At 30.9% G+C, this 27,753-nt stretch overlaps 2 protein-coding genes across 2 annotated transcripts in view; both read left to right on the top strand.

The window, feature by feature from the left end:
* The first annotated feature begins 4,574 nt into the window (after nucleotides 1-4,574).
* Nucleotides 4,575-27,005, top strand: LOC142321381 (uncharacterized). Its single transcript, XM_075359412.1, has 4 exons — nucleotides 4,575-4,672; nucleotides 9,038-9,292; nucleotides 16,861-17,084; nucleotides 26,765-27,005. Exons 2-4 carry the CDS (start codon nucleotides 9,113-9,115, stop codon nucleotides 27,003-27,005), a joined length of 645 nt encoding a protein of 214 aa, XP_075215527.1. The 5' UTR covers nucleotides 4,575-4,672; nucleotides 9,038-9,112.
* The window catches only part of LOC142321382 (uncharacterized), a 46,882-nt gene continuing 46,096 nt past the window's right edge, over nucleotides 26,968-27,753 (top strand). The window contains exon 1 of the mRNA XM_075359413.1: nucleotides 26,968-27,753. Coding sequence (XP_075215528.1) covers nucleotides 27,113-27,753 — 641 coding nt within the window. The 5' untranslated portion in view covers nucleotides 26,968-27,112.

Below are 27,753 nucleotides of genomic sequence, written 5' to 3'. Positions count from 1 at the left end.
TCCCAGCTATATATATATTTTTTTTTTAATACAAAAAAAATACTGCCTTAATATTAAGCTATTAGAAATACCTTCCACATACAGAATATGTGAAAGCTGTGGCTAATATGTGTGAATCCAAAATATGCTTCTCCACACCCCAAATTACTATTAAATGTTTAATAGATTAAACATAGAGTTTAAAACTGTGTCATGGAGGTAAGATGGTTTTTATATTTTTCTGCAATGCAGATTATATCCCTCCTTGAGCTGACATTAAGAAATATATCAGTTCCAAGTTTAGTTTTATTTCTCTTTCAATTGTGAGAGTAATAAAATCACTCCTAGTTATCTAATTCCATCAACTTTATAGATATTTTTGGTAAGTGGTATTTAACATTATTTAAATTTCACATACCATCATTCTTTACAAAATTTTACGTACAAAATATTCTTTTCTTCTTGATGAATTTGCCAAATAACCTTGATGCTTTAGCAGGAGAATATGAAAATGAAATTTTGTAACATATGAAAAATACTGTGCCTGAACAGAATCTCCAGATGAAAGACCAAAACAGTACGACTCTGTCAGAGATCGGCAAATGTTGTAACCCAAATTGATGTTATGACTATGCATGGGCATACTTTTCGATCAAAAGTACAGCATTTTATAAAACTATTTCTCAGTCGTCTCAGGTCGTTCATAGCAAAATGGTGCTCAAATCTCTGAAGCATATATATCACTAATGAACAGAGAGAAGAGAAGAGGGCTTAAAGAGATGCTCCGTACAGCTCCCTCTGTAATCAATCTTTGCTGATTTCAAGGAATTCTCATTCAGCATGATAAAATTCCTTATCATATAAATTGGTAATTACTGCAACTATTTTCACACTCAGCTCTATACTCTTTAGTTTTGATCATAGCTTCAAGCAGTGAATGGTGTTGAAGGCTTTCTTAAAGTTATAAACATCATGTAGGTTGTTCCCTTCAGAAGGTATAATATTCAGTGTTGAGAATAACACAAAGATGTTTTCTACCTCAAAGCCATTTTTTTCTTCTAAAAGTACATTTTCAGTCTCATCCCATGTCATTATTCTGTCAGCCAAAGTAGAGCAGAGGTTAATAGCTTAGTTAATGCATTACCTATGTTAGTTGCTGAGCTTTTTGGGGTCTACTTTTTTAAATGATGACCGTAAATCACTGTCTACCCAACTGGTACATTTCCAAGATTAAATAAGTGTGGAATTTAATGATCCCAGCATTCTGGTAGATTTTTTAAACTTCATATAAAGGCAATTTGCTGCTGATGCCTTCCTGTCTTACTTTTAAGATGGCAGCATATTGTAATTCAGTTAACTTTGTTGTAAATAGATGAATAGAAGTATTATTCACATCTCACAAATTAATCTATTATGTCAATTATAAAAAAAAAAACATAGTTATTAACTGTATTGAGATAAGTTTAAATAAAGTAGATATGTATTGAATGAACATTTTTATCTAAATTTGTATTTAAAATCATTTAACAGGTGTTTTACACAAGCTTTAAAGTTGCTGGAAAAAATTGGCAATTGCAGCCTTTTATGGCATGATTTAGCAGCCAGTTATTGTTTACAGTCCAGAGTAAGTCTTGATAGTACAGATAAAAAACAATTGATGCAAACAGCATTTCTGCGGCTAAAAAAAGTATTAGTCTTGAACCAAAAGGTTGGGAAAATTGGAATTTGCTTGGAGTTATTGCAAAATCGAATGGTAATAATATTACATTTATTGGTATTTATTATTGTTTTTAATAGTTTTTTTGTTAGTGTGTAATCTGTCTTTGGTAATATATTAGTTCTAGTTCTAGGTGGATTGTACACAATTTTGTTGGGTACAATCCACCATTGCCATCTTTTTGGAACTTTTTTTGATGCAGGTTCTTCCATTCTCCTTTCAATTTTGTGGAGTCTGTCTTTGATTGTTTGTTCAGGTGAACGAGTGCATATGCATGTATTATGTGGAAAAATGTATGTGTATATATAATTACAGAGATAATAACTAATGAACCAGATTAATAACAAAGATGAACCGCTGAATGTGAAAATAGGAGGAGAAAAGATTATGGAGATATAAGAATTTTGTTATTTAGGAAGTAGAATTGTTAAAGATGGACTAAGCAGGAGCGATACAAAATGCCGAATAGCACAGGCGAAACGAGTCTTCAGTCAGAAATATAATATTTTTACATCAAAAATTAATTTAAATGTCAGGAAAAGATTTTTGAAAGTATACGTTCGGAGTGTCGCTTTATGTGACATTCAGACTTTTGAATTCAGCTTTATGTTTATTAAAATTCATTTTATTTTGAGCTTCTGGGCTAATTGGCACTTGGTTTGCTGTATGAACCGTTTTCATTAAAAACTATCATCTTATATTGTGCAAGATAAAAATATAATAATAAAAAAAAATAAAGGATTAAAGATTTATTTATTCATAAAATAAAAATGTGGAAAATTAAATTCATTTCTTTAATAACAGAAACATTATGTACAGCGATAGATAATATCTTTAATTCAAATACCAAAGCATTTTGTTTTGAATTATTTAATTATTCGTAATTTATATTAGGATTATAAATAAATAAATTTTGTAGTTTACTTCTCATTAAAAAATTAAATAATCTTATAATTACTTCAATTTTGGAAAAATTAGCAGAATTTGTAACAATAAATCCTAATTTGTGTTATTGATCTTGTTGATATACTTATGAGTCAATCCTAAATGTATAATAATACCAAAGTTTATAATTTCTCCCGAATAACTCTGAATTTTTCAACTTATCCTTGTTTATGTACCTGAGATATTCAGGTTGTTTTATAACTGTCAAGACAAGAATTTGCTGACCTGGTTTTTTATCCAGCATAGTTCTGATGATAACAGAAATCTGAAGAACAAATCTTACAGCCTTTAACAAGGTCCTTGACTCTGTTTTCTGCTAGGGTTGGCTATCCAACCTTTTGCTGGGCTACTTGGCTTAGGAGGAGTAAGGTGTGGGGCTTTTTTGTAAATCAAGTTTTTGAGTTGAAGTGTGAGTATTTTGATGTGTTTTCTTGAATGATTTCAACTAGCTACAATGCAAATATTAGACAACTTTGCACATTATCACTCTATTTGCCGGATCCAAAACCTTTTCTGGATATGCTCACAGGGTTCATTTAAAAATTGTAGAATCATAATTAATAGTAAAGAAAACAGAAAATTTTGATTGGAAAAAGGAATGATATAAGATGACATTTTGAGCTCACTTTTTTTAGTTTCATGAATTTAATGGCAAAAGAGGAATTAAGTGTTATACAATTGGAAATTGCAATTTAAAACTAGTGTAATACAATTTCTTTTTTATGCAGATGACATCATATTGTTTAAGAAGAAACTAAACAATGTTCAGGAAGCAGTATTAGAGTAGGGTTACAACGTAGAAGAATAAAAGTTATCGTTGGGAGTATTAAAGTAATCAGGATTGGATGTGAGAATGAGGAATTGAATATAAAGTAGAAAGATGTAACACTAGAATAGATTTTAAGTTACTAGTATTTAGGAATAATAATTCATGAAAATGGTATAATAAAAGAAGAGACTGAAAGAAGAGGAGATGATCGAATTAAAAAAGTTAGAATTTAATCTATTAAAGTTTGTATATTATATTTGTAAAATGAGTAACATTTATACAGTTATATAATATATATATTTAATAATGAAAAGTATATTTATTAGAAAAAAATCAGTCTGTTTCTTCTTAAGTACTGTGTGACTTTGAGAAATAAATAGGAAAGCAAAATAAGTAAAGCATCTAAAAGAGGATGGACAAAATGAGAAAGGATCAAGTTAGAAATTATAACAAAGAGAAAGTTCATCAGCCACGATTTGTAACTGAAACACGAGAATGGATGAATCTGCTCCACACAGCACAACTTCAAGATTGGAGAGCTTCAATCACAATCACGAGAGCAAGGATACCATTCATAGCAAACAAATTATTTCTTAGGAACCAAATGCCGTGTTACTTTCAAAACAGTAGCAACATGTTGCTACAATTGCTGGGTGGGATGTGGGACTTCTTGGATGTAGCGTAGAATCAAAATAAATAACAGCAATATAAAGGTCTATTATCAGCATAATATCTAATCCGCATGAGATATCATGAATAACAACAAAAGATTATATATGATAGAATGATCGTGATCCTTTGTTGATCGGACATGATTTATCATAAACAACTGTATTTATCACAGCTAATGCACATTTATAAAAAAATAATTTAATGTGGCAAGTGGTGGACTGCAAATATTCGTAATAATGTTGACGTCCAGTTTAAGTTCTGTCAGTGTTTCAGTCCTTGTGAAAACTTGTAAAAGATTTGTTAATTTTAGACAATTGGCATAATCAATAAAATGGGACTTATTTTTTCAGTTTCGATCAATGGTTTATTTATATTGGCATAATATTTATCTACTCGAATAAAACTTTTTAATCATATAAATTTTTTGTGCTGTTAATAATAATAGTAATGTATTGTTTTTGTTACAGAAAAATGATCCTCCATGTGATGTAGGGAAAAACAATCTTGATACACCAGCATCCCCACCTCCTGAAAATCTAGCTGATGATAGCCTTTCTGATGAATTGTCATCTAGTTAGGTCTCAAAAGAGGTAATTTACAATTACAGTATTATCTGTATCTCCTTTCCTAAATGCATGTAGAAAAGCTTAGTATGATATGTTACTATAAAATTGAACAGTTACTAATTAAATTAAAAGATTTGTTTTTATTTTTTTTTGTGAATTATAGACTGTTTAAAACATTTCTTTCTGAACATTTAAATAGTTGAGTTGAAGCAAAACATAGTTCCATGTGTTTCTGGTTTAAGTTTTTTATAAGCACCAGTACTCTAGATATCTGTAACGAAATTTATTCATTTTAAATGATCTATTAGAACTACAAGGGAGGGAAGAAAACAGCATGTTTTTGGTTTTATTTTTCAATGTAATCTCCACAAAGCTAATACATCTTTCCTACCGGTGCTTTAATTTAGTTTTACCATTTTTATTATGCTATTTGTCAAGCTCCTCAAAATACCAACTTAACAGCATCTGTATCTTTTTCATTTCTTTTAAATTGTTGTCCATGAAAGCATTTTTTGAGATTATGAAATAAGTCTCTGGGTGCTAAATCTGGTGAATACAACAGATGAGCAAGCAATTTGAACTTTAGTTCATTGATATTAGCTATTGTGATGACTGATGAAATGTGCTAGTGCATTGTCATGGTGAAACAACATTTTTTTTTTTTTGCTAATGTGGTCTTTTTTTTAACGTACATGCTCTTTTGATATTTTAACAGATAAAAATTTAGTAATATCAGCTAATTCATCTTAGAAAATTGTTAAAGTAAAATCCAATAAGAAGTACGACTTATACCATAATAGATAACAAAAGTAACTTATGCTGGAAATATTCATGAAAATTAAACAAAATAATATTTTACAATCTATATTTAAATTCTGTTTTAATAATTTTAACGTTCGGTTCTATTTTCAAGATTTATTTGATTCTCCGCTTGATGTATGTTGAATAATTTTGGTTTTCAGTTTGAGAAATACAGGTTATATTATAGGTTATAAGTTGACGTTCTATTTTTCCAGAGTGTTTTGTTTCCTTGGTCACTTGTATATATTTGTTATAAAAATGATTGATTACTAATAGAAATCAGAGCAGCCATTCTGTTATTATGATGGTACAAAAACAAATCACCATTCTAACAATAGTCCAGTAATATTAGCTCTTTTAAGTATATATTTTACATTAAGGTTTTCCATTAGTATTAGTTCCTGTTGTAGTGTATTGAATTTAGTGAAAAGTTGAAAGATAACTGTTATGAAGATCTTAGTAGTGCAAGAAATGTCTTTGCACGAGAAATTAGTGAAAATAACATTTTTTGTACTGCATTTGTAAACTAAATTCCTTACCTTGCATGAATAAATACATTTACAGTGTTATTGTGTAAATTGAATTTTATTTAATTCAAGAGAATATTGTGAAATGAAAAAGTCACCAAGTTCAATATTAAAAAACTTTTCATAGTTTTATGGTAATGATTATTATAATTATTTAAATTACATTATTCAAATGGAATTAAATAAATAAATTGACTGTTAATAAATATAAAACTAACCATAAGTCTCAAAATATTTTTTGTGTTCAAAGTTGTGTTATTCTGTTTCTTACTTATACGATATTATATGAATAAATAGTAAGCAAATTGCATTCTAGCAGCTGAATATACGATGTTTATTCAAAAACTGGCTGAACTTTTTAAATTGCATACTCCAACCACCGTGCATACCTAGCTGCATATCTTGCTAACATATTGTCTTTTACTGGGTTCTGATCTATGCGTTAGTTATTGAGAACTATCAGTTGAGTGAGGTCATGCATAAGCTGCTCATCAGATTAGTGGAAAGCAAAAATGTAGGAGTTGGAGGAACAATGCGCCTCCGTGAAATTTTGCGTAAAACTGGGGAAACTTTCACGGAAACATTCTAAATGCTTAACCAATCATACAAGGATGACTGCATGAGTCGAACACAGTGCTGTGTTTGGCTTAAGCATTTTAAGGAGGGCAGAAGTTCAGTTATGTTAGGGTTTGTGTATGTGTGTGCATGTGCATGTGTGTGTGTATGTGCACGCTCATGATGGATGGTTAGTTTCATGTAGAAGTGAGTGTTGCTGGTCTTCAGCAGTATGTGTCTGGAGAATCATTGTGTTGGTGTTTTATACTCCCTGTGTCATATATTGAAATGTGCATTCTTTTTAGTCTGTATTCCTAGGCATTCAATGTATACTTTATTAGACTTTGTGTGTGTGTACTTATAAACTTCAAATTGTGATTAAAATACAAATCTTATATATTTACAATTGGTATTCATAACCATTATTTATACAGTCCACTATCCAAAAAAAAACTTTTAAGCAATAATTCAGAACAAGCATCAACATAAATTCTTAACAAGCGTTTTATGTTCTACACATGAATTTGTAAAAATCAATACTCTTCAAAAGAGTAACAATTTTTTTTAGTCATCAATTTTGTTGCAGCTCTCCAAGATTCAAAAGATTTCAAAAAGTATTTACTTTTTAACATTCTTCCATTCTTCTTCTGTATTTTCTACCTTATCTTTTTTACTAAGACCTGTTGCAATGTCCTCTTCACAGATCTTCTTTACTTCCTCTTCCTCAAGCTTCTCTAAATTCCAGCAATTCATCTGGCACCTTTTCTTGAGGTTTTAAACCCATTCCATTTTATTACCACTAAATTATGGTAGCTATCAATGTCTGCTCCTGGAGATATGCATTGCAGTCGACGAGTTGATTTCTAAAACTTTGCTTAACCATGATATAATCTATCTGATATCTTGCAATATCGCCCAGCTTTTTCCACTATTCTTCTATTATGACTTTTAGACTGAGTGTTAGCAATTACTAAACTATACTTTGTGCAAAACTCAATAAATCAGTCCCCTCTCATTTTTTTTTTTGCCCACCCAAACTCGCCCACAATATTTCCTTTCTTGCATTTTCCGATGCTTGCATTCCAATCTCCAGTTATTATTAAATTTTCATCTCCTTCTATATGTTTAATCAATTTCTCTACGCACTCTAACTCATTGTCATCTTGGGCACTTGTAGGGATATAGACATTAACAATTGTTGTCGGCGTAGATTTTGATTTTATCCTGATTATAATGATTCTATTGCTAAATTTTTTGAGATACTCTACTGTCTGCCGTATATTCTTTTTCATTATGAAATATACTCTTCTTGCCTGCCCTTTGTTTGACGCTGAGTTAATTGTTCTAAAATCACCTGAGTAAAAGTCTTTTTTCCCTTCCCACCAAACCTCGCTAATTCCTACTACATCTACATTTAACCTACTTTAAATTTTCTAACCTTCCATACTTTTTTAGGCGTCTTAACATTCCATGCTCTGACTCGTAGAATGTTATTTTTTAATTTTCTGATGACCCCTACTTTAGTAGTATCCACCCAAAGATCTGAATGGGGGGACTAATTTACCTCCCGAATATTTTACCAAGGAAGGCTCTCCTTGGAAGGAAGGCTCTCCTCCATCTCTTTTAAAAAAGCAGAGAGCTGCATTTCCTTGAAAAAAAAAACAGCTGTAGTTTTCCATTGAGCTGAGTACTGCACAGCTTCAGCTATGCAGTAATCAGAAGATTGAGTGACGATATGGCTGTTTAAGTGCTGCTGATGTACACCATTAACAACTACTGAAAGAGATGCTGCCCTCTTTCAGGAATCTTTCCTTAGTCTGGCTCTCAAACACCTCTCTGATATGGTTACACCTTCGGTCCAGCTAATCTGTATTACTGAGCACTCATGCTCCCTCACTGTCGGCAAGGTCTTATGATTCATAGTGGGAGAACAATTTTATTAATTGTCATTAATTAATTTCATTAGAAATTAGGTTAACCATTTTCTGGTTAACAAGAAAATGGTGTTTTATAAAATATAAATGGTTTTTAAGGAAATAATTGATGGTTGTTTTTTAATTACCTCAAAATATTCAGTATATAGCCAGACTTTTCCCTTTGCTTTTGTAAGCAATTCTGTGATTACATTTTCAGAGGATTTAATGTTAAATATTTTCCAAAATTCCCAGATTTTTTCTTTTAATTTGACTATTGTAATTGTAAACAATTTATTATATATAATAAAAAAAAAAATTAAAGCATATAACAATGGTGTTAATAGAAAATTTGAATTCGTATAGATCAAGGGATTACTGTAATTCTGTAGTAAAAAAAATTAAATAACATTGTTATTACTCTTATTCTATATATTAAACAGGATTATAATAAGTAGTAAGATTTTTTTTTGTCATTTAATTCACTTTCATACGTTTAATTCTATATTTTGAGATTTTTGGAAAATTAACCATATTGTTTTGTATTTTTATTTTTTTAAATTTTAATTTTTGTTGTATGTTATTTTGTGAAGGGTAAACCAATAGAGGTGATATCATCTACAAAGAATGATACTGGATTCAGTTTAGCTGATTTTTTAAAGTCCTTAATGACATCGCAAGACAACACTCAGGCGAATAGAGTTACATCCAATGAAATTGAACCGCCTGGTATAGACACTCCTGTAATTGATACTTCAGTACCTCCACCAAATATCGATGAAAATTTCCAAGAAAAACTTTGGAATTCAAACCTTCCTCCTAAATTTTCTTCGTGGAGTGATTCACAGGTATTTATTGTTTGAACTCATTTAACAAAATGATTATTTTATTTAGTCACGAGTCATTTTAATCAGTTTTTATTACTTTTACTTAACACTGTCAGTGTGGATTCTTTTCTTGAATTTTGATACCATCTCCTATTATTACATGACTACCACTGAATACAGCTTTTATATGTGTTTATTATTACACGAGTGTTCACAAGTAGCTATATTTTATGGTCCCGATTGATTAACCCATTCACTGTCATGAACATATAAAAATACTACTTGTAATTCAAACTTTTAGCACTATCTAATTTAATGGTTTTCATCAGTCCTTCTCTTATTAATATATCAAATTGATTTTAGTAAAATGAATTTTTTTTTCTTTTTTAAGCAAATGCTATGAATAATATTGCTTCTATTCTGTTCTAAATACAGTAAACAAAGAGAGCGACAAGGCTTGATTCATTGTACCGTTTTAGCAGTATGTATTGCCATTAATAATGGCTCCTACTTTTCTAACATGTGAAAAATGTAAATACTGCAAACCTGTATGAAAAATTTAATTTAAAATTAAAAAAATAATTATTTTTAAAATTTGAAAATATCTTCATTCATCAACCAAAACTGTGATATAGGTCTAAAACAAATTTGACTGTGGTCAGATAGTAACTTGACTTTAAATAACATTTTTTTTTGACAGAATACAATATATTACATCGAAAGAAAATACTTACGATTTAATAATTTGATTAAAAGTGTTCTTTGTAGTCAATAAGTTAGGTATACTGTTAAAAATTATATATTTTGTCATTTATGGCTGATGTGGGATTTTTTTTTTTTTTGACAGTGAATGAGTTATAAGTTTTCCCTTCCAAATGATAAACATGTGTTCAGATTACACTATCTTAAAAAAATTAATTACTAAATATTATGTCCTTTTTTTTTGTGTATTTTTATATAATTTAACCCGCTCAACATTCCAGGGATATGATGGAATATCTACATTGTTGAGTGAAAACAAGAAAAATGTGAAATGCTCCATACATTATGAGAAATATTTTATAACTATGTAATATCCCATTACAAAAGTATAACCTCTTAATAGTCTTGTGGAAGAAGGTAAACTATTGTGATCAGAGACAGTTGCTGTGAGTTGATCATTTCCTTTATTCTTCTCTTGCCGGTTCCATTTGTGATATTATATTAGCGGTTTCTAGATTTCTGGAAGAGGAGCCTTTTTTTTATGGGGTCGTGATACTCCATGTTTATGAACTGTTTCCTAATTAGGGATTGTGTAAAAACCAAACAAGGCTGAGATAGCTGCTGGGTAAACCCAGGCACCCTATCCCTCATAAATTTAATTTAATGAACTAATGTAGTCATTCAGTACAGTTCAACTAAATATTGAAAACTAATCACAGAATAAAAGTTTTGGTAATTTTAAAATTTAACGCTTTGTCTCTAAATCTTCTTAAAAGTAATTTTTGTAATAAGAACTGTTCTTAATAACAGTTTCACTTCCCCGGTCTTTAACAAGCTTATGGGCTGGTAAACCGGTAAGTTTCTGTGGTATTCAATTAGTATATAATTTCTTACTTATATACAGCTGATTTGTTGACACCTTACAAAAAGAAATTTCTATTAAGTTTTTTGTACATAACCGTCCGTTTTTTCTAGTATGTCAAAGCAGTCGCTGTTTTATACAAACATGCAATGGCCACATTTTTTATAATCGTGTATAAAATGGTTAATGTTATAATTTTTTCAAAGACCTCACCAACCGGTATAAATAATCTAAAAATATTCTGTTTATTGGAATCCCCACTTGACTGCTATTATTATTTTTCTCCCGCTATAAGCTGAGAAGGTATAATTGTAGAAGAATCTTTGGAAAAAGTATACAGCCTCTGGATATGAAAAAAAGATGACTTCTTTTATCATGCAAATGGATGGTAGTAAATGATTGTGGAAGTGTTGTGTAAAACGCGTGGAGAAAGATACTTATGAAGCATCTTCTACATCGAAAGTTATATTAGAAGAAGCGAGTGAAGACAATAGACGTGTTTGCTAAGAAATTCTACCGGTAAGATCAAATAGGAAGAATGAGAAGCCCTAAGAAATGAAACTCCAACTTAACGTTGGAGATTTTCATTAACATTATGACTATTTGAGATTTATTAATGACCTAATAAAAGACGGCAGGCAATCGACTACAGATGATGTTTTTAAAAATCGTTTAGCTGCAGTACATTTTCTTGTTTACTTATTCATTGTTTATTGAAAATATAGATTAGTTCATTAGTGTAATTTTTTAGCATATATGTTTATTAATGTTTGAAAAAAATAGATACAGTAATATTGTTCAAGATATACTGTGAAATCAGTACCCAGCATCTTTTTTTATGGGTAAAATTTCCTGTTTGGAGAGGACAGGACATTTTTGTGCCTGGTGTTACAAGTATGAAAGTCGGAGTTATGTTTCAGTTCTGATAGCTTATCTTCAGTAAATAGTACAGTCCTGGAAAATATAAATGATAGAAGAGTGAGGGTTCTAAAATATCTTAAAGAACTCTCATGAATCGCCAAGTATAGTTGACAAATCACATGAATGATCTTTTTATGAATAATAAAATCTTTTTTGCTATTAACAGAATTACCCCAAGAAATAACAACATAATTTAAAAGGGAATATACATATGTTTTAATACACCATCAATAGAATTCTCTTGTTCATTATACATGACAGTGTAAGTACAACTGAAAAAGCCCAGTTTAATTTAGATGACAGAGATTGGACCTAGACCTTCCAAGTAAGGGCATCATCAGTTGTGAGACCCAAAAAATAAGCAGAGCTTGAAAATTTCAATGGGGTATCAGTAACTGTTCCATGATTCAATTGAAACCTTGTTGCTTGTGTTTCATTGGAATTAAGTAGCGAGCCATTAGCCAAAAACCATTCATTCATTTTGATAAGATCAATAGTAACTAAATTGGAGAAAATGGAATAATTTAGATTTGTAAAAGCCATTGTAGTATTTTCAGCAAAGGTAATTGGCCTCAACAGACATATTGAGTTCGGCGAGTCATTTACATAAATCAGAAATAATATTTGCCCAAGGATAGATCCCGTAGGAATGCTATCAGGTACCAACTCATAATGTGCTGTTACTGTTAACCAGACATGAATATTCTGCATCAATCTTTTTATTCACAATAAAATTGTGATTATTTATAAAATACAAAAATCTAATCGTGCGAATGTAAATAGTCCTTGCATTGTTTAGTAACAAAATATTGAAAAGCAACTAAACAATGAATTATTATGACTTATCGAAAATAATGAATAGCGCTTAAATACATTAAAAAAATAATGTAATTAAAAGCAAATGATAAAATTACATTGATGTTACACCTAAGCTGTGGGCAAACAAATAAGAACATTCTTTATTCCAGTACTGCTAATAAAATGCCATAGAAATACTAAAGAAGATACCAAGCATCGAATCCAAACAGATTGGAATGTGTGAAATACCCTGTGTGAATGTAGCCTTGCAGTCATTTAAAGGCCAAATATAAAAACGTGGGCTATCCGTGCGTGTGCAAGGGGTTGGGTGTGTTAAATTTAAATAATTTTTGTTAATTTAAAAGGAAACAATTTTTTAAAATTATATTTAATATCTTTTTTTGTCAGAGAAGTTATTTTTTTAAATTTAATTTTTCTGACTAATAATTTTTAATGAAATAAAACTTGATAGCTGCTTATACCATACTAATTAGCATAACTAAAAGAGTTTTTATCACAATACAGAACTTCAGCCACTATTATATTGATTGTTCTGGCTACTACAATTTCAGTTGAAGATTTGAGTTTGAAAAGTTGATTTTTATTTCCTCTATTTTAGTATTAAGGTTACCCTTCTTTATTATTGTTGAAATAACACTGCTCGGAATGTAAAAATTAGACAATCTTTATATTCCGCATCATCACATGGTTTGTTATCTTGCATCACCGTGTAACCTATGTTTCATATACATCAAATACACATCATAGAAGTCATTAATGTATCTATCCTGTGAAAATATTTGTCTGTGGTAATCCACAGAAATTCACTGCTAACATTTTCATTTGGTGTGTTATTGTTGATGTGTATGTTGTAAATTGTATTCTTGTTATATTTATTTTAAAATTCAGGAAAATTTTTCTTGCTCAGTCAATTTCTACTTATATGTACATTGCTCCTAGACTCATTATAAAGTGACAGTTCGTGATCTGCAGATATAAAGCTTTACCTGAACAGATGATTGGTGTATCGTTGTTCAGTTATGTCTGTACATTATCTATTTTCATATAAAGTAAGTAGAATTACCTTGAATTAAACTAGTTACTAATTAATTGATCTATATGTGAGATATAAAGTGGGGCCTATGATAAAACTCTATGGGATGCCTGCTCCCACAAATCTGTCTTAATTTTCTATTAATAAGTAGAATTTAATCCTCTGAATTTATTTATATCATTTATTATCCAATTTTTAAAAAAATACAGAATTTTTTTATATGTATATATATATAATATGTATGTGTGTGTTTGTATATATATATGTGTGTGTGTATGTATTTTGAACATTGTATAACACTATATCAAACAATTAGTAATACGAGGGTCATTCAAATATAGTTTAGAGCTTCATTAATATTAGATAAAATTACAAATAAATACCTTATTTTTCTAAATAGTTTCCTTCAATAGGAACACATTTTCTCCACTGGATAGGTAACTTCCTGATTCCTTCATCAAAAAAACATGATGGCTGCCTCAGCAACCAATTCCACACATGCATGCTCGACTGCGGCATAGTCTTTAAATCTTTCCTCTCCTAAAGCTTCTTTCAGCATACCAAACATGTAGAAATCACTTGGTGACAAGTTTGGACTTTTCTGTGGGTGTTGAAGAAGTGTCCAATGAATTTAGTGAGTTTATCGTGAGTCTGAGTTGCCATGGAGTAGGAGGATGTTGTGAATCTGTTGCCGGCACCGTTTGTTGCTATGAGCAGCCCTGACATCATCTAACAATTGGCAGTAATATGCCGAATTTACGGTTCTTCGTTCATGCAGTTAGTAAATCATCAGCATACCTTTTTAGTTACCAAAAGACAGTTACCAGAAATTTTCCAGCTGAGAAGTGTTTTATGGCCTTGATAGTGCTCCTCTCACTTTTCCAACACTCCATACTGTTCTTTTGTTTTATGGGGTGCAGTTGTGAACTCACATTTCGTCGCAGGTCACAGTACGGCCATTAAATGCCTCCCTTCACCACAAAGCAATTCATAAGCTGTTCTTTTCGGACATTTCTCTATGTCTCATGGAACCCACACATACCCATATGTGAAACCTACCTTGCCAACACTTTTTTGTATCCAAGAGTGTCTCTCTTTTTTCTGTTTAGCCTCTGGAACCACTGTAATGTATTACTTCGTAGGATGATATATATGAATGTGAATGAAGGGTAGTCTTGTACAGTCTCAGGTCGACAGTTCCTGAGATGTGTGGTTAATTGAAACCCAACCTCCAAATAACACTGGTATCTACAATCTAGTATTCAAATCTGTATAAAAGTAACTGCCTTTACTAGGATTTGAACCTTAGAACTCTCAACTTCGACATCAACTAATTTGCAATGAGTTAACCACTAAACCAGCCCAGTGGGCATCCAAGAGTGTCTGACAACATTATATGCACACTCCCAACACTTACACCCGCCTCTGATGTAATTTCAGTGACAGTCATCTTCCACAAGGTCATGAACTTCCTGAATCATTGTCAATGGTCTGCAGATGATATTCGTGACTTTTGTTCTCCACTGCATCACAGCCACCTCAAAATTTTTTGGCTCGGTTAAACATTTGACAGGGTAGCATCTCCAAACTGTGCCTAGAGTTGAGTCAAAATTTCAGAGAATTTGACACCTTTGTTGGCAAAAAATGCTAATTTTTGCTCAAAAGATGCTAATTCGTTACAAAACTGATGATGATACCTCCTGCTCAGATATTCTGCTACTGACAGGAATGTTACCTACGAACATGGCTGGCCAGTTGTTCCCCTTCACACATATCCACCTTACTACCCACAGTGCCCTACCACATTTACTGCTGTTCCTCAATCCACACAGAACAATTCTGGTTTACATATCAATGACCCTCATAAATATCTAAATGCACAGTTCAATAAAAGGTAAGAACACTCACTTATATGTCTGCAGTGCCATCAGCATCAGAGACATTTTTAAGAATACACATAATTATAAATAAAATATAGTTATTTTTGTAAAAAAAAAGTTAAAATTTTAAAATTATTATTAGTATGATGTATATACTATTATCATATTTAAAACTTATGTTCACACCATGGTTAAATAAACTATCTCACATTTTAACTATGGTTTTTTTTTAAAAAAAAAAAACTATTTTTAACTATATATTTTATTTATAATATTTGAATTTTACAAAAATTGGTCTGCTAATGATGGAGTTAAGCTCTGTAAGTACTACAGACAAATAGGCAAGTATTCTTACCTTTTATTGAACTGTAACTGGTGGATTTAGATGTTTATTTGTTTATATTTTATATGTATATATATTTATTTATAAATTTTATATATATATAATATTAATAATAACTATTTTTAATAATATTAAAAATGTTATAATTTATTATTATTTAATTCTTTATATAAAAATTGAATTTTATATAAATTTTCTGAAAATTCAAATATTTTATTAGTGTAGGGGATTTTTATATATATATATAGTTTTTATATACGGGTGTGTGAACTTGCAGTCCCCAATAGAGCATGCAGCAGGTATCAAAAGTACCTGTGTATATGTCTTGATTAGTAAATTAAAGAGTAATTCATTGTATAAATTAGTAGTTCACTTGCTTATTAAATTTGTACTTACATTTTGAAAATGAAATAATCTACATAATTTAAAAAAGTAAATAAGCTATTATTTATTTTCTTATTTGACCATTAACGTAGCTTAATTTAGCAGCTGTACTTTTTTTATTTACAGTTATTGGATGTTTTTGATTTCCTACTGAAAAGCCTCTAATTATAACTATTTCCCTACTTCAAAGCAGTTTCAAGTTGAGATTAAACTTTCATTGCTGTTGGTATTTTTTCTGTTTTTATATATATATATTTTTTTATTTAAAATAAATAAATTTTTGCCTGCTTTCAAATAAAAGATTGTCTTATCATTAAAGATAACATTGTATTACCATTTTTATTTACAGTAAATAACCAATATGCTATTGTCTAATCACTGTAGCTAATCCTAATTTATAAGAATTTACTTTTTATTACTTTTTTGTGCTTAATCATTTTAGAGAGTTCAGCTTATAACGTATCACCACTGGTGATCTGGTTTAATAGAATAATAAAATAGCAAATGTGATATATTAAAATATTAGCCTGTGAGATTATGGAAAAGCAAATTGGTAACATGAGGTTTGTTTAGATGGCTAAGATATTTTATTTTTCCTTTCTTAGGTTTCTTTTTTCATATTAACTTACCATTACTTTTGTTTAGGCAAGTTGGGGAGAAGGTGTTAATTCACCACCAGGTTATAAAGAGTGTTTTGGAAACTCATTGGACTATGAAATTCCAGTACCAGAAGATAGTAGTGAAGACGATGTGCTGAGGCCTCCACTAGCAGTTGAAATTGACCACAGAAATCTTATAAGTCTGACTGGTTCTCCGTTGAATAATGACAATAACCAATGGCAACCACAACCTGTTGATGTTGATTATAGGTAATAATTAATTTTAAAATTTAATACAATTTTATCTTTAGTAATAATTTCTCTGAACGAGGTATATTTGCACGAGGTTAAATACAACTTGTTTAGTAGCAGTAGTCTTATTTTTAGATTTTTGGGTTATTTTTTTTTATTTGGATACTCTGCTGTGAGTTCCAAAATTTACATTCAGTGTAAGAGAATTTTGTAGTTTATCAAAAAATTAATGAATTTTTGAAGAAAATATTGCTGTTACACAGCAGTTATGGTGAGATTAGCAATGGGAATCATAGTGAAAAGTTTACAATGAATTTAGAATAATGTGATTTTAATACTATTTATTATTTATAATGTAGTAAGTTAATATTTTTAAGTTAATAAATATTTTTAATAATTATTTTAAGTAATTACCAATATACATCTTTTCCTTACATTTATTCGTTATAGACTAAATTGTTTTACTATAATTGGCATACAAAATTGTATGCCAATTTTACAAACCAAAATGTTTTGTAAGCACTAAAGCTCACACTTTATTATAATGATCATTTTTCCTTGACTTCTTCTTTTACCCTGTGACCTCTTTCTAGCCCTGAGCTGTTATTGTTACTTTTTTTTAATGTTTTCATCTTCTTTTGTGACCAATTCTTACTTTGTTAACCCAACAGGGTTTTTGGTGAGGGAACTGTTCATCTTGTTAGTTTCTGTTCACTTTGGTGTATATTTTTCAGTGCTTTTATGGTGTATGTTTCATGATCCAACTTTTTTCATTGCGTGTATCATTCTTTGTTTGAATGACATGGGTTTTCTTACTGTGTATATTTATGAAACAAGTTTAAAATTGTTATGGTATGTAATTTTTTTTTCATGTTTTATCAAGTTTTTTAAAACCAAATGAAAAAAAATAAGAACACTAGCTTCCATTAGCCTGTAAAGATACAGAAGGAAATGAAATAGAATGAAGAATGGCCAATTTTAGTTTATAACTGTGCTGCAATATTTTATTCTACAACAAAAAAATGATAATATTATACATAGATTATAATCATGAAGAAAAGAAAATTCTGGAAAATAATCAAATCTTGAAAGTGGAGTTTTACTAGGAAATCAAATAGATGTAATTCAGTATCTGGGAGTAGTAGATAAGGTCACAACCCAAGTTTTTACCTTACTTTCTAAAAAAACAAACAATTTTAATGTACTTTTTTAACAAAAACAAAATAGAACAGAGAAAGTTTTGCTAGATTGTATAGAAGGTGTAGGATGCAAAATCACATTTTAAGACTTGGAAATTTTTCTGAGGACACATTCCAAGAAATCATTTAACATACAAACATAAAATTAAAAATCACTAACTGGAATATTGTAAGAGCTATTCATCTGATTAGTGAAAGGAGTTAAAGAAGTCCTTGGGTTATTATGTATATAACCTAATCAATTCTTTAAAATTTTGTTAACTTATTGTTGGTGATTCAGAGGCTGTAAATAGAATGACATCAGAAATTGTTTATCTCGTCTTGTATTTGAATTATTACCATTTACTTCTTTTGCTTTCCTATAATTAATTAAACAGCTTAGTGTAGTAAAGTAAATTACATTTTATTTCTAAAACAAAACACATAGTATTTGTTTTAAAGCTTTTCTAGCTCACTTACAGTAAAAGAAAGAAATAACAATAAAATCAAAGCATAAACCAGCTTGTAACATTATAAAATAAAAAGATATAAACATTTTTTTTTTGCATTAATGATAAATTTGTTAATTTTATTCTACAAAAATACTTACGTTACTACGTTTAATACATTATTATTTTACCCTTAATTCAATTAAAAAAATTGAAAAGTATGTCATCAAAGGAATACCTCTGTGATGACTTGGTCACTTTCTCTATAACTAATTAAAAATATATTCCTGCTTGAACAACTTATTAGTTTTCAAATAAATCTGAAATTTCTATGATTTTCATATTATTATATTGCTCATGAGGAAATAAAAATAATTCCAAGATATATTAGGCTGGTGAGAGTAAAGAAAAGAATTAATAATAATAATAATCTTTATTCCACAAAATAAACAGATTACAAATGAAAATAAAATTATTTAGTTATAAATTCTTAATACATAAGCTTAGTAGACATACAACCAAACAATATAAAATAATAAAAGTAAACAATTTTTACATAATCTTGTGGAACTAGGTACTCCCTATAGTAATAATTGTATTGTATGTTAACATCCATTATTTTTCAATGAGCAAAATAATAAACTAACCATTTATTGAATAATGGTCAAGTATGGATTTCCAAGTGAATATAAAAAATAATTACACAATACAGATCTTGCAGTACTAAAATTGCAGCTAGTGATAAAATTAAATAAATGTACATGCATACAGATTAAATAAATCAGAACCATAAATACAATACAAGAATACAGTGATAAAATTGAAAATGAAATTAATCCTAGATAAAAAATTGAAACAAAAATAATAACAAAAATCTCTAGATCTTCATTTGACAACAACCAATCATAAAATGATAGTGAAAACCTTTTAGAGTCTTCTATGGATTTAAATTCCCTGGGTAAGTGATTAAATATTTTTGGACCTATGAATAAAAATGTTTAAGTAATTCAATTCTTGGCCTAGGAGGAACTAGTCTAACTGCTTGCCGCAAAGGCCTCATAGCCAGAGTACCAAGGATCCTATCCTGTTTACAGCCTTAATAATATGTCATTAGTATTCTATAGAAATATATATGACGCAGTGGCAAGTTCTTAAGGCCTCTGAATAATGGGAAGGATTCATGTCGTTTACTTATTCTATAAATATAGTTTCAGAAATGCTTTGTTTTTGCGTTATTGTTAGCAAATATTTCTTTCTGATTTCTTCTCCAATGGTAAAATATTACCGTCCTACTTTTATAAGTATGAGGATGATTTGGAAAGTAACCTACATATAAAAAACCTGTATAAATAAAAATATTTTATTATATACAACTTAAAATTACAACTTTAACCATTTTTCAACATGCTCACCATTTAGACTCAAGAATTTGTCATAGCGCTTCACTAATTTACAAATATCTTCCCTTCATAAAATTCAGTCGCCTGAGTACCTAGCCAATCTTTCACGGCATTTTGAAATTCGTCATCATTATCAAAGTGCTGCGATGCAAGCCATTTCTTCATGTGAGTGAAGAGAAGAAAATCACTTTATATCAAGTTTGGGCTGTTAGGGAAATGAACAAAAATGTCCCATTTGAATTGATCAGAAGTTCTTGAGCGCTTTTAGGACGAGTGTTGTCATGGAAAAACAACACATCGGATGACAGCATACTGCAACATTTGTTCTGAATGGCTTGCTTAAGTTTTTTCCAAGTTTCACAGTAGACTGCTGCAGTAATTGTCATACCATATTCTATAAAATGGACTGGATGAACTTTCTTGGCATTTCAAAAAACCGTAGCTGTAACCTTCCTCGTTGGCAAAGTTTGGCTGGTTTTTTTGGTATACATGGAGAACTGGTAATGGCTGCAGGCCATCGATTGTTTTGTTTTGGTGTTCATGTAGACCACTGAAGTTTCGCCCCCGGTCACAGTTCTCTTTAAAAAACTTTCTCCTTCCATGTCATAGTTTGAAAGGAAGTCTAATTCAGAGCCCATTTGTTTGGTTCGATGAATCTCTATGAGCATTTTTTGGAACCAAGCACAGAACTTCCAGTAGCCTAATTTATTGGTGACAATCTTGTACAAATCCATACAAGAAATGTGCGGGAATTGTTCAGAAAGTTCAGAGATGTTAAATCTTCTATTTTGATGCATTTTTTCATCAGTTTCACTGAAAAGATCATCATTCACATTATAGAAAGCCTAACACACTTTACTTCTTCCTGGATGTTTGTCTTTCAAACAAACATCCATGTATCCAAAAAGGGGGTTCAGTTTTTAAAAAATCATACCCATTGCCACACTACATCGCGTCATTCATAACGTTTGGGCCATTCACAGTACATAACTGACGATGGATGTCTGATACAAAACATTTTGTGCTCAAAGAAATCTTATGATAGCATGTACCTTGTATTTTGTAGGATTTTTTATTGCAGTGCTCATGTTTTTAGGTTATAACAAGCAAACGCGCTGAAGTACACGGCTCACACTAACACAGCTGGAAGCGCACTTATTCAGAGAGTACGCTGATGTTTCAGTAGTGGCACCACTAACATTACTAGTAGCGCTAAGCTACAATGGAGGTTACTTTCTGAAACACCCAGATAATTTTTACAAGTTAATTGGCAAATTTATAAAATGAAATTTTGTTTAAATATCTCATTTTTATAATCGGTTATTAATATGAAAGTTTTATATTTTTTATTATTATGTAACTTGATTAACTTAATTCACTGCTTTTAAGTAAGCTTTTAATTATTTTTCTTTTATTTATTGTGGATTGCTAATTTTGTTTTATAATTTTTTTACAAAATAAAAGATTTATAGTGTAGTTTGGTTTAAAGTTTCGACTTTTTGTATATATTTCAATCTAAATTATTTAAAAAAAAGGTCTGAATCATATACATTTTTCATTTTTGTAATTGATGCTATTATTGATGTATCATGTACATCAGTAATATATGTAATAGATTATTATTGTATTGTATACAACAATAATGTATGCAAATAAAAGTGTATAGCATTCAGACTTTATTTAACATTTCATAGCTCTGTTTCTATTTAATAATTTAATCCATATTAATTTACAATTAAATAATGGATCAAAATAAGGTAAGAACATTTTGTTGTATTTTATTGCTTAATTGGATTCATATTTTGGATTATTAAGATTTGAATACTTTGGTATATTTTACTGCTTAGGTGGATTCACTATTCAATTAATATTGATTTATAAATAAATATACACGTGGATATGTTCATTTTTCACATGCATAATGTAAATATTATTATTAAATTTTGAAGTAACTTTCAGTTTAGATTTTAAGCCCCAAGTATGGAAATATAATTAGTACAAGAAGTAATCCACAATATATCTATTTTTCACAGAAAAAAAAATACAATAATAATAATAAAATTTAATCCAGAAAAAAAAATACATAAGTGTAATTTTGCTAAATTATCAGAACATTCCTCTTTATGTTGGTTAAAAAAAAATTAAGTTATTTTTTAATAAGAACAAAAAAATGATGTCCAATAATCCAATGTATTTATTTATTCAGTTTTTGTAAATGTACTGTCTAAATTTTTACCCATATTTTAAATAATGCCAAAACTTTTTTCTGTTCTGTAGGTTTGTAATATTTCTTGATAGTGCATTGCACATCTTAGGTCCTAAAAGACTGTAAAATCGCTAATGTAGAAGGTTTTCCTTCTACTATACCTTCCGTATTGTTGAAGGTTGATGGTATTTGCCATTAAATCTAGGAAGTTTATGCTGAAGACACCATTATAAATGATTTGTTGTGCTATGTTGATGAATTCATCTAACAGGATCAGCATTTTATTTGATGAAATCAATGAAAATTTTTAATTTGCTTCTTCCAACATTATCCATGGAATTGTCACTATTCATCTCAATTGTAAAAAAATTTCTTGCAGACTTGGTGTTAAACATTTAAAAATCCCCATTAAGATGCTGCATTGTAATTTTTTAATCATTATGCAAAAGATGGAGATGAATTCTTTACACATATCATGACATTTTGACCCCTGTAAGAGAAGATTCCTGCCATGACAATCCCAGTTGCCACACACCACTCTCTCTATTTCTAGCACTGATGGGCTTTACCGGAGGTCATCGTTTAGAGCTTCTAAATCTGATTACATAACACTGTCATCAGTTTGGCCTCTCTCAGAATGTCACCGATGCAAATGCAAATGCAAATGCCTCAGCAAACATTTCCATCTGTGTGTTTACTCAACTCTGCTCTCATCTTCGTATTAGGCTTCTTCCAATTTCTCTCACTTGCTTTAATTTGTAGTACTTTCAACTAACTGATTAACTGTTTATGGAAATGCGATCTCCGCCCCTATATCTAACATGGACACAAAACAACCATTTCCCATAACTAAATTTCAAACTAGATGTACTATCAAAAAAATTTATTCATTTCAATCTACTAGAAACATCTAATTTCTAATTCCATATCCCTTAAACAAGGGTTGATTGCAACAACAATTTTGTCCCAAATCCAACTCTTAATTTGTCAGACAAGAAATTCAATGAAATTCTAACAAAACTTATTTACCATCTCTCTCTGTGCTGGTCTACTTTTGAGAGTGAGTCAAATGTCTTCACAGAGTTCCTAACACAATCTACCTTCATCCTAAAAATGATAAGTTCAGTTGACCAGGTTTTGATCCCAAAATGCTTATCTTGGCGAAGAAAGCACCCAAGCAGGTTCCTAGCCACCCAGGTTGCTCTAGCTATTAGAGCATCAAATTTCAGCCATCCTCTGCAGGGTCAGAAACCTAAGTAAGTATATTCGATTCCCATCAGGTTTTCCAAATAACTTGCAAATCAGCATTAATTCTTGTAAGTTCCCTTACTACTCTAGTACATACAGACTTGTAATTTGGACAGATATACAGGATGACTACTCTACAGGAAAATACCATGAACGTGACAGCCATTAGACGATTCATCCCATCTGACCTACCTTGAGGATGGAATGGGTTTCTGTTCAAACAGAAACCTTGGTTCTCAATTTATCATTTGTGCTTGGAGGTCAGGTGGGGCCTAATTTAATTTGTAGTACTTTCAACTAACTGATTAACTGTTTATGGAAATGCGATCTCCGCCCCTATATCTAACATGGACACAAAACAACCATTTCCCATAACTAAATTTCAAACTAGATGTACTATCAAAAAAATTTATTCATTTCAATCTACTAGAAACATCTAATTTCTAATTCCATATCCCTTAAACAAGGGTTGATTGCAACAACAATTTTGTCCCAAATCCAACTCTTAATTTGTCAGACAAGAAATTCAATGAAATTCTAACAAAACTTATTTACCATCTCTCTCTGTGCTGGTCTACTTTTGAGAGTGAGTCAAATGTCTTCACAGAGTTCCTAACACAATCTACCTTCATCCTAAAAATGATAAGTTCAGTTGACCAGGTTTTGATCCCAAAATGCTTATCTTGGCGAAGAAAGCACCCAAGCAGGTTCCTAGCCACCCAGGTTGCTCTAGCTATTAGAGCATCAAATTTCAGCCATCCTCTGCAGGGTCAGAAACCTAAGTAAGTATATTCGATTCCCATCAGGTTTTCCAAATAACTTGCAAATCAGCATTAATTCTTGCAAGTTCCCTTACTACTCTAGTACATACAGACTTGTAATTTGGACAGATATACAGGATGACTACTCTACAGGAAAATACCATGAACGTGACAGCCATTAGACGATTCATCCCATCTGACCTACCTTGAGGATGGAATGGGTTTCTGTTCAAACAGAAACCTTGGTTCTCAATTTCTCATTTGTGCTTGGAGGTCAGGTGGGGCCTATCTTTTTTGGCATCATAGTGTAGTTAGCACTCAGTGGCAAGGATATCAGTAGTCTTAACATCCGGAATAACAAGGACTGCCTTGCAAGAGGCAGTTGTATAGCCACCAATTACTGACAATTATAAGAGACACTGGGCTCCCCAGACATCATTTGGTGAGCCCAGACAGGTGGAGCATACAGCATTATAGCCTCATAAACACTGTTTAAAGATCATGCTTAGTTCTAAAATTTTATCTCCAATTGTGCTACTCTACAAATACCAAAGAAAGCAGCATCACACTTTCTTGGCAACATATTGAAAGAGCTTCTTGAATTGAAAATTCTCATCTAGGATAACATGTAGATACTTCTGAAGCAGGACATACCTAATTGGATGACATGACATTGATACACGAGCTTGTTGTGTAGCAACCAGTCACCCTTGGAGCAATATCATAATAGTTTTCTCTGGGCTGAACACCATCTTATGCTGTTATCTTCACAACTGGAATATGTTACAAGCCTGAGAAGCCCTGAACTCGATCCTACTCCATGAATTTCTTTAACTAACAAAAGCTCATCATCTGTATAAGTGATGACGCAAACCCATTGATTAATCTGAACCACATCAAAGAATCGAATTCAACAAACTAGAGTAAGGGTCCTATCATTCTATCTTGCGAACAACCTTTGGCCTTTGTCTTTTCTACCTCTGAGCTGCTGCCTTGAAAAACTTCTCAATTGCTGAAATAACTAAATACTACATTTAGCTCATTTTGGGTGCAATCACCCTTTTGGGAATGAAAGCTGAATTTTTATACCAGAGAGTAAACTTCAGTATATGATTACCTTGTTCACCATGCAAACCAAACAAATTTAAGTAGGAGTCTGTACTTGAATAGTTACGACTACTGTCTTCTGGAACCAAAAACGTCCTTCCTTGCTGAGTTTATGGTCCATTTAGCATAAGTAAATACTGATGCACATTGTAAAACAGTAACAAAATTGTGGTAGACTGTTTGAAATTGTAGAGAAGCCTGTTGTCTAGCAGCATTTTGTTCCTCTGTTACATTTCATGGTCTCATACCAATAAGAAAATACATCAGTTGCTTTTAAAACTGAAGTAGGAAATTTTCAATCAGCCAACCTGTACCCCCTCACCTGACCCCTAGTGGCTATCATTTGTTTATCAAACTGAAAGACCTTTTTTGGAGGAAAATGTTTGGGAGAGAATGATAAGACTTAAAACAGTGACTACTATCTTGGTGAACTGGGAACAGAGGAATATGATACAGGATTGCCCCGGTCAGAAAATTTGATAGATTTTCTTTTTATCATAAAATTGGTACCATTTTCTGGTTGGCCTTCATAGTATTTATATGTGTAATTTATGTAAAAGTACCTTTACTTAAATGCTGTTTAATCTGATTATATTGTAGCAAACACAAACTGATAACCAAAGTCAATTCCTAGTTATTATTATTATTGATAATAATAACAAAAAACCGTTTCAATGTGCAAATTATAAAATGGAATTTGTTTTTGTTTAACAGTATTTTGACTTGTAAAATTAAAAAAAAAAAACCATCATTTTAGAAGGATTAAAACAATAAGTTTACTCCGTCTTTATGAAATCTATATAGAGTTGAAACCTTTCCATAATCAAGGGCTATATTATTGATAAGAGAGGAACTTGAATATCTTGATCCAAATTCTATTTTAGTGTAGGCTTTAATTTTGTGACAGACTTTTGGCAAATTCTGTTTTTTCATTTTATTCCAAATAACATAGATTTGGTTGTATGTAACAATTATTTTGGGACCATATAAAAAAAGCTTGTTTTAAATGGGCATCTGTTTTAGGAAGATTTATAATTTATTAATTAAATTAATAAAATTAGTTTAGTAAGACTTGTTGAAGATCTGTTTACTATATAAAAGTTTTACTGGAAATGAAGGTTAATGAAAATTATTTAAAAAATTATTATTATATACTATTTATCTTTATAATTGCTGAGATGGCAGGTTGTATGATGTATGATAATTGACCTCAAATGTTTTTCAAGGCAAAGAAGTCACTGCATGTATGCATGATATTATTGGCCAGTTTTATTAGGTGTTCATTTCTAAACTGATTTCATGATTATTGAAGTTAATCTGTGATTTATAAATTTTTTTATCTGTTTTAGGAAAATTCCATTGCCAGATAATAGAGACATAGTTGAAAGTGTTGATATGGAGATGAGTGATGAAGAGGATCCTCAGTTACCAGGGTCTTTTACATCAGTAAAATTAAAACCACCACCTCCCACATTGTTGACATCATTGCAGAAAAATCAGCTGAACAGAAAAATTCATAAATCAGATTTACGTAGTCCACTGGAACCTCTTACTGGTGGGCAGAGCCAGTCTCCTTTAGAGTCTCTTTAGAGCAGATAGAGTCTCCTTTGAAAGAAAAAGAAGAGCCTAAGAAGAAATTACCTTTACATAAGTTGAATCCTTCTCCTCCAAAAAATATTATTGAACTCAGTGAAATAATGCCACCTCCATTGCCTCCAATGTCAACTAAACCAGAAATTCATCCAGGGAACATCGGGGTTGAAATCACTAGTCAGAAATCTGTGAATCGTCTCCCCAATGAAGATGATAAAAGAGGAGTTCCTGAATTAAAAACGGAACAGCATCTTACAAAAAAGGATGAAAATGTTGTACCTCAAAATAATAGTTCAGGACCAAAGTTTCCAAACACAAACTCTAGGTTTTGTGGTCCTAATAATGCAGGACCAAGATTTCCGAACCCAGTGCCCGGGCCAGGTTTTTCTAATGTTGAACAAGGTAATAACATTGCTTGCCAAATTTTGGACTTAAATAATCCAGTGAGTAACATAAAAAATGATGAACAGGATGATGGCGGTGTGATAGAGGATTTAACATGGATGCCACTTCTTAATACACCTCCTCCTCTTAATGCACCACCACCATTAATTTCACAACCCCCTGTGTTTAGGCCAAGAGGTTCTGGTCCTAAATCATGGAGAGGTCCTAGAAGAGGGATGCCACCTCGGTTCAGACCTTCTGGCGGCAGTCCTCCTTCAGGAAATTTTCAACAGTCACATAATGTGGGACCTAGACCTTTTTTTAGAGGAAACAATAATTGGAGACCACGCTTTAATAACTG

This window comes from Lycorma delicatula, chromosome 3 (genome assembly GCF_047948215.1).
Source record: "Lycorma delicatula isolate Av1 chromosome 3, ASM4794821v1, whole genome shotgun sequence".
NCBI lineage: Eukaryota > Metazoa > Arthropoda > Insecta > Hemiptera > Fulgoridae > Lycorma > Lycorma delicatula.
Note: the sequence above shows the minus strand (reverse complement) of the source record. Positions and strands in the feature narration are given on the sequence as shown.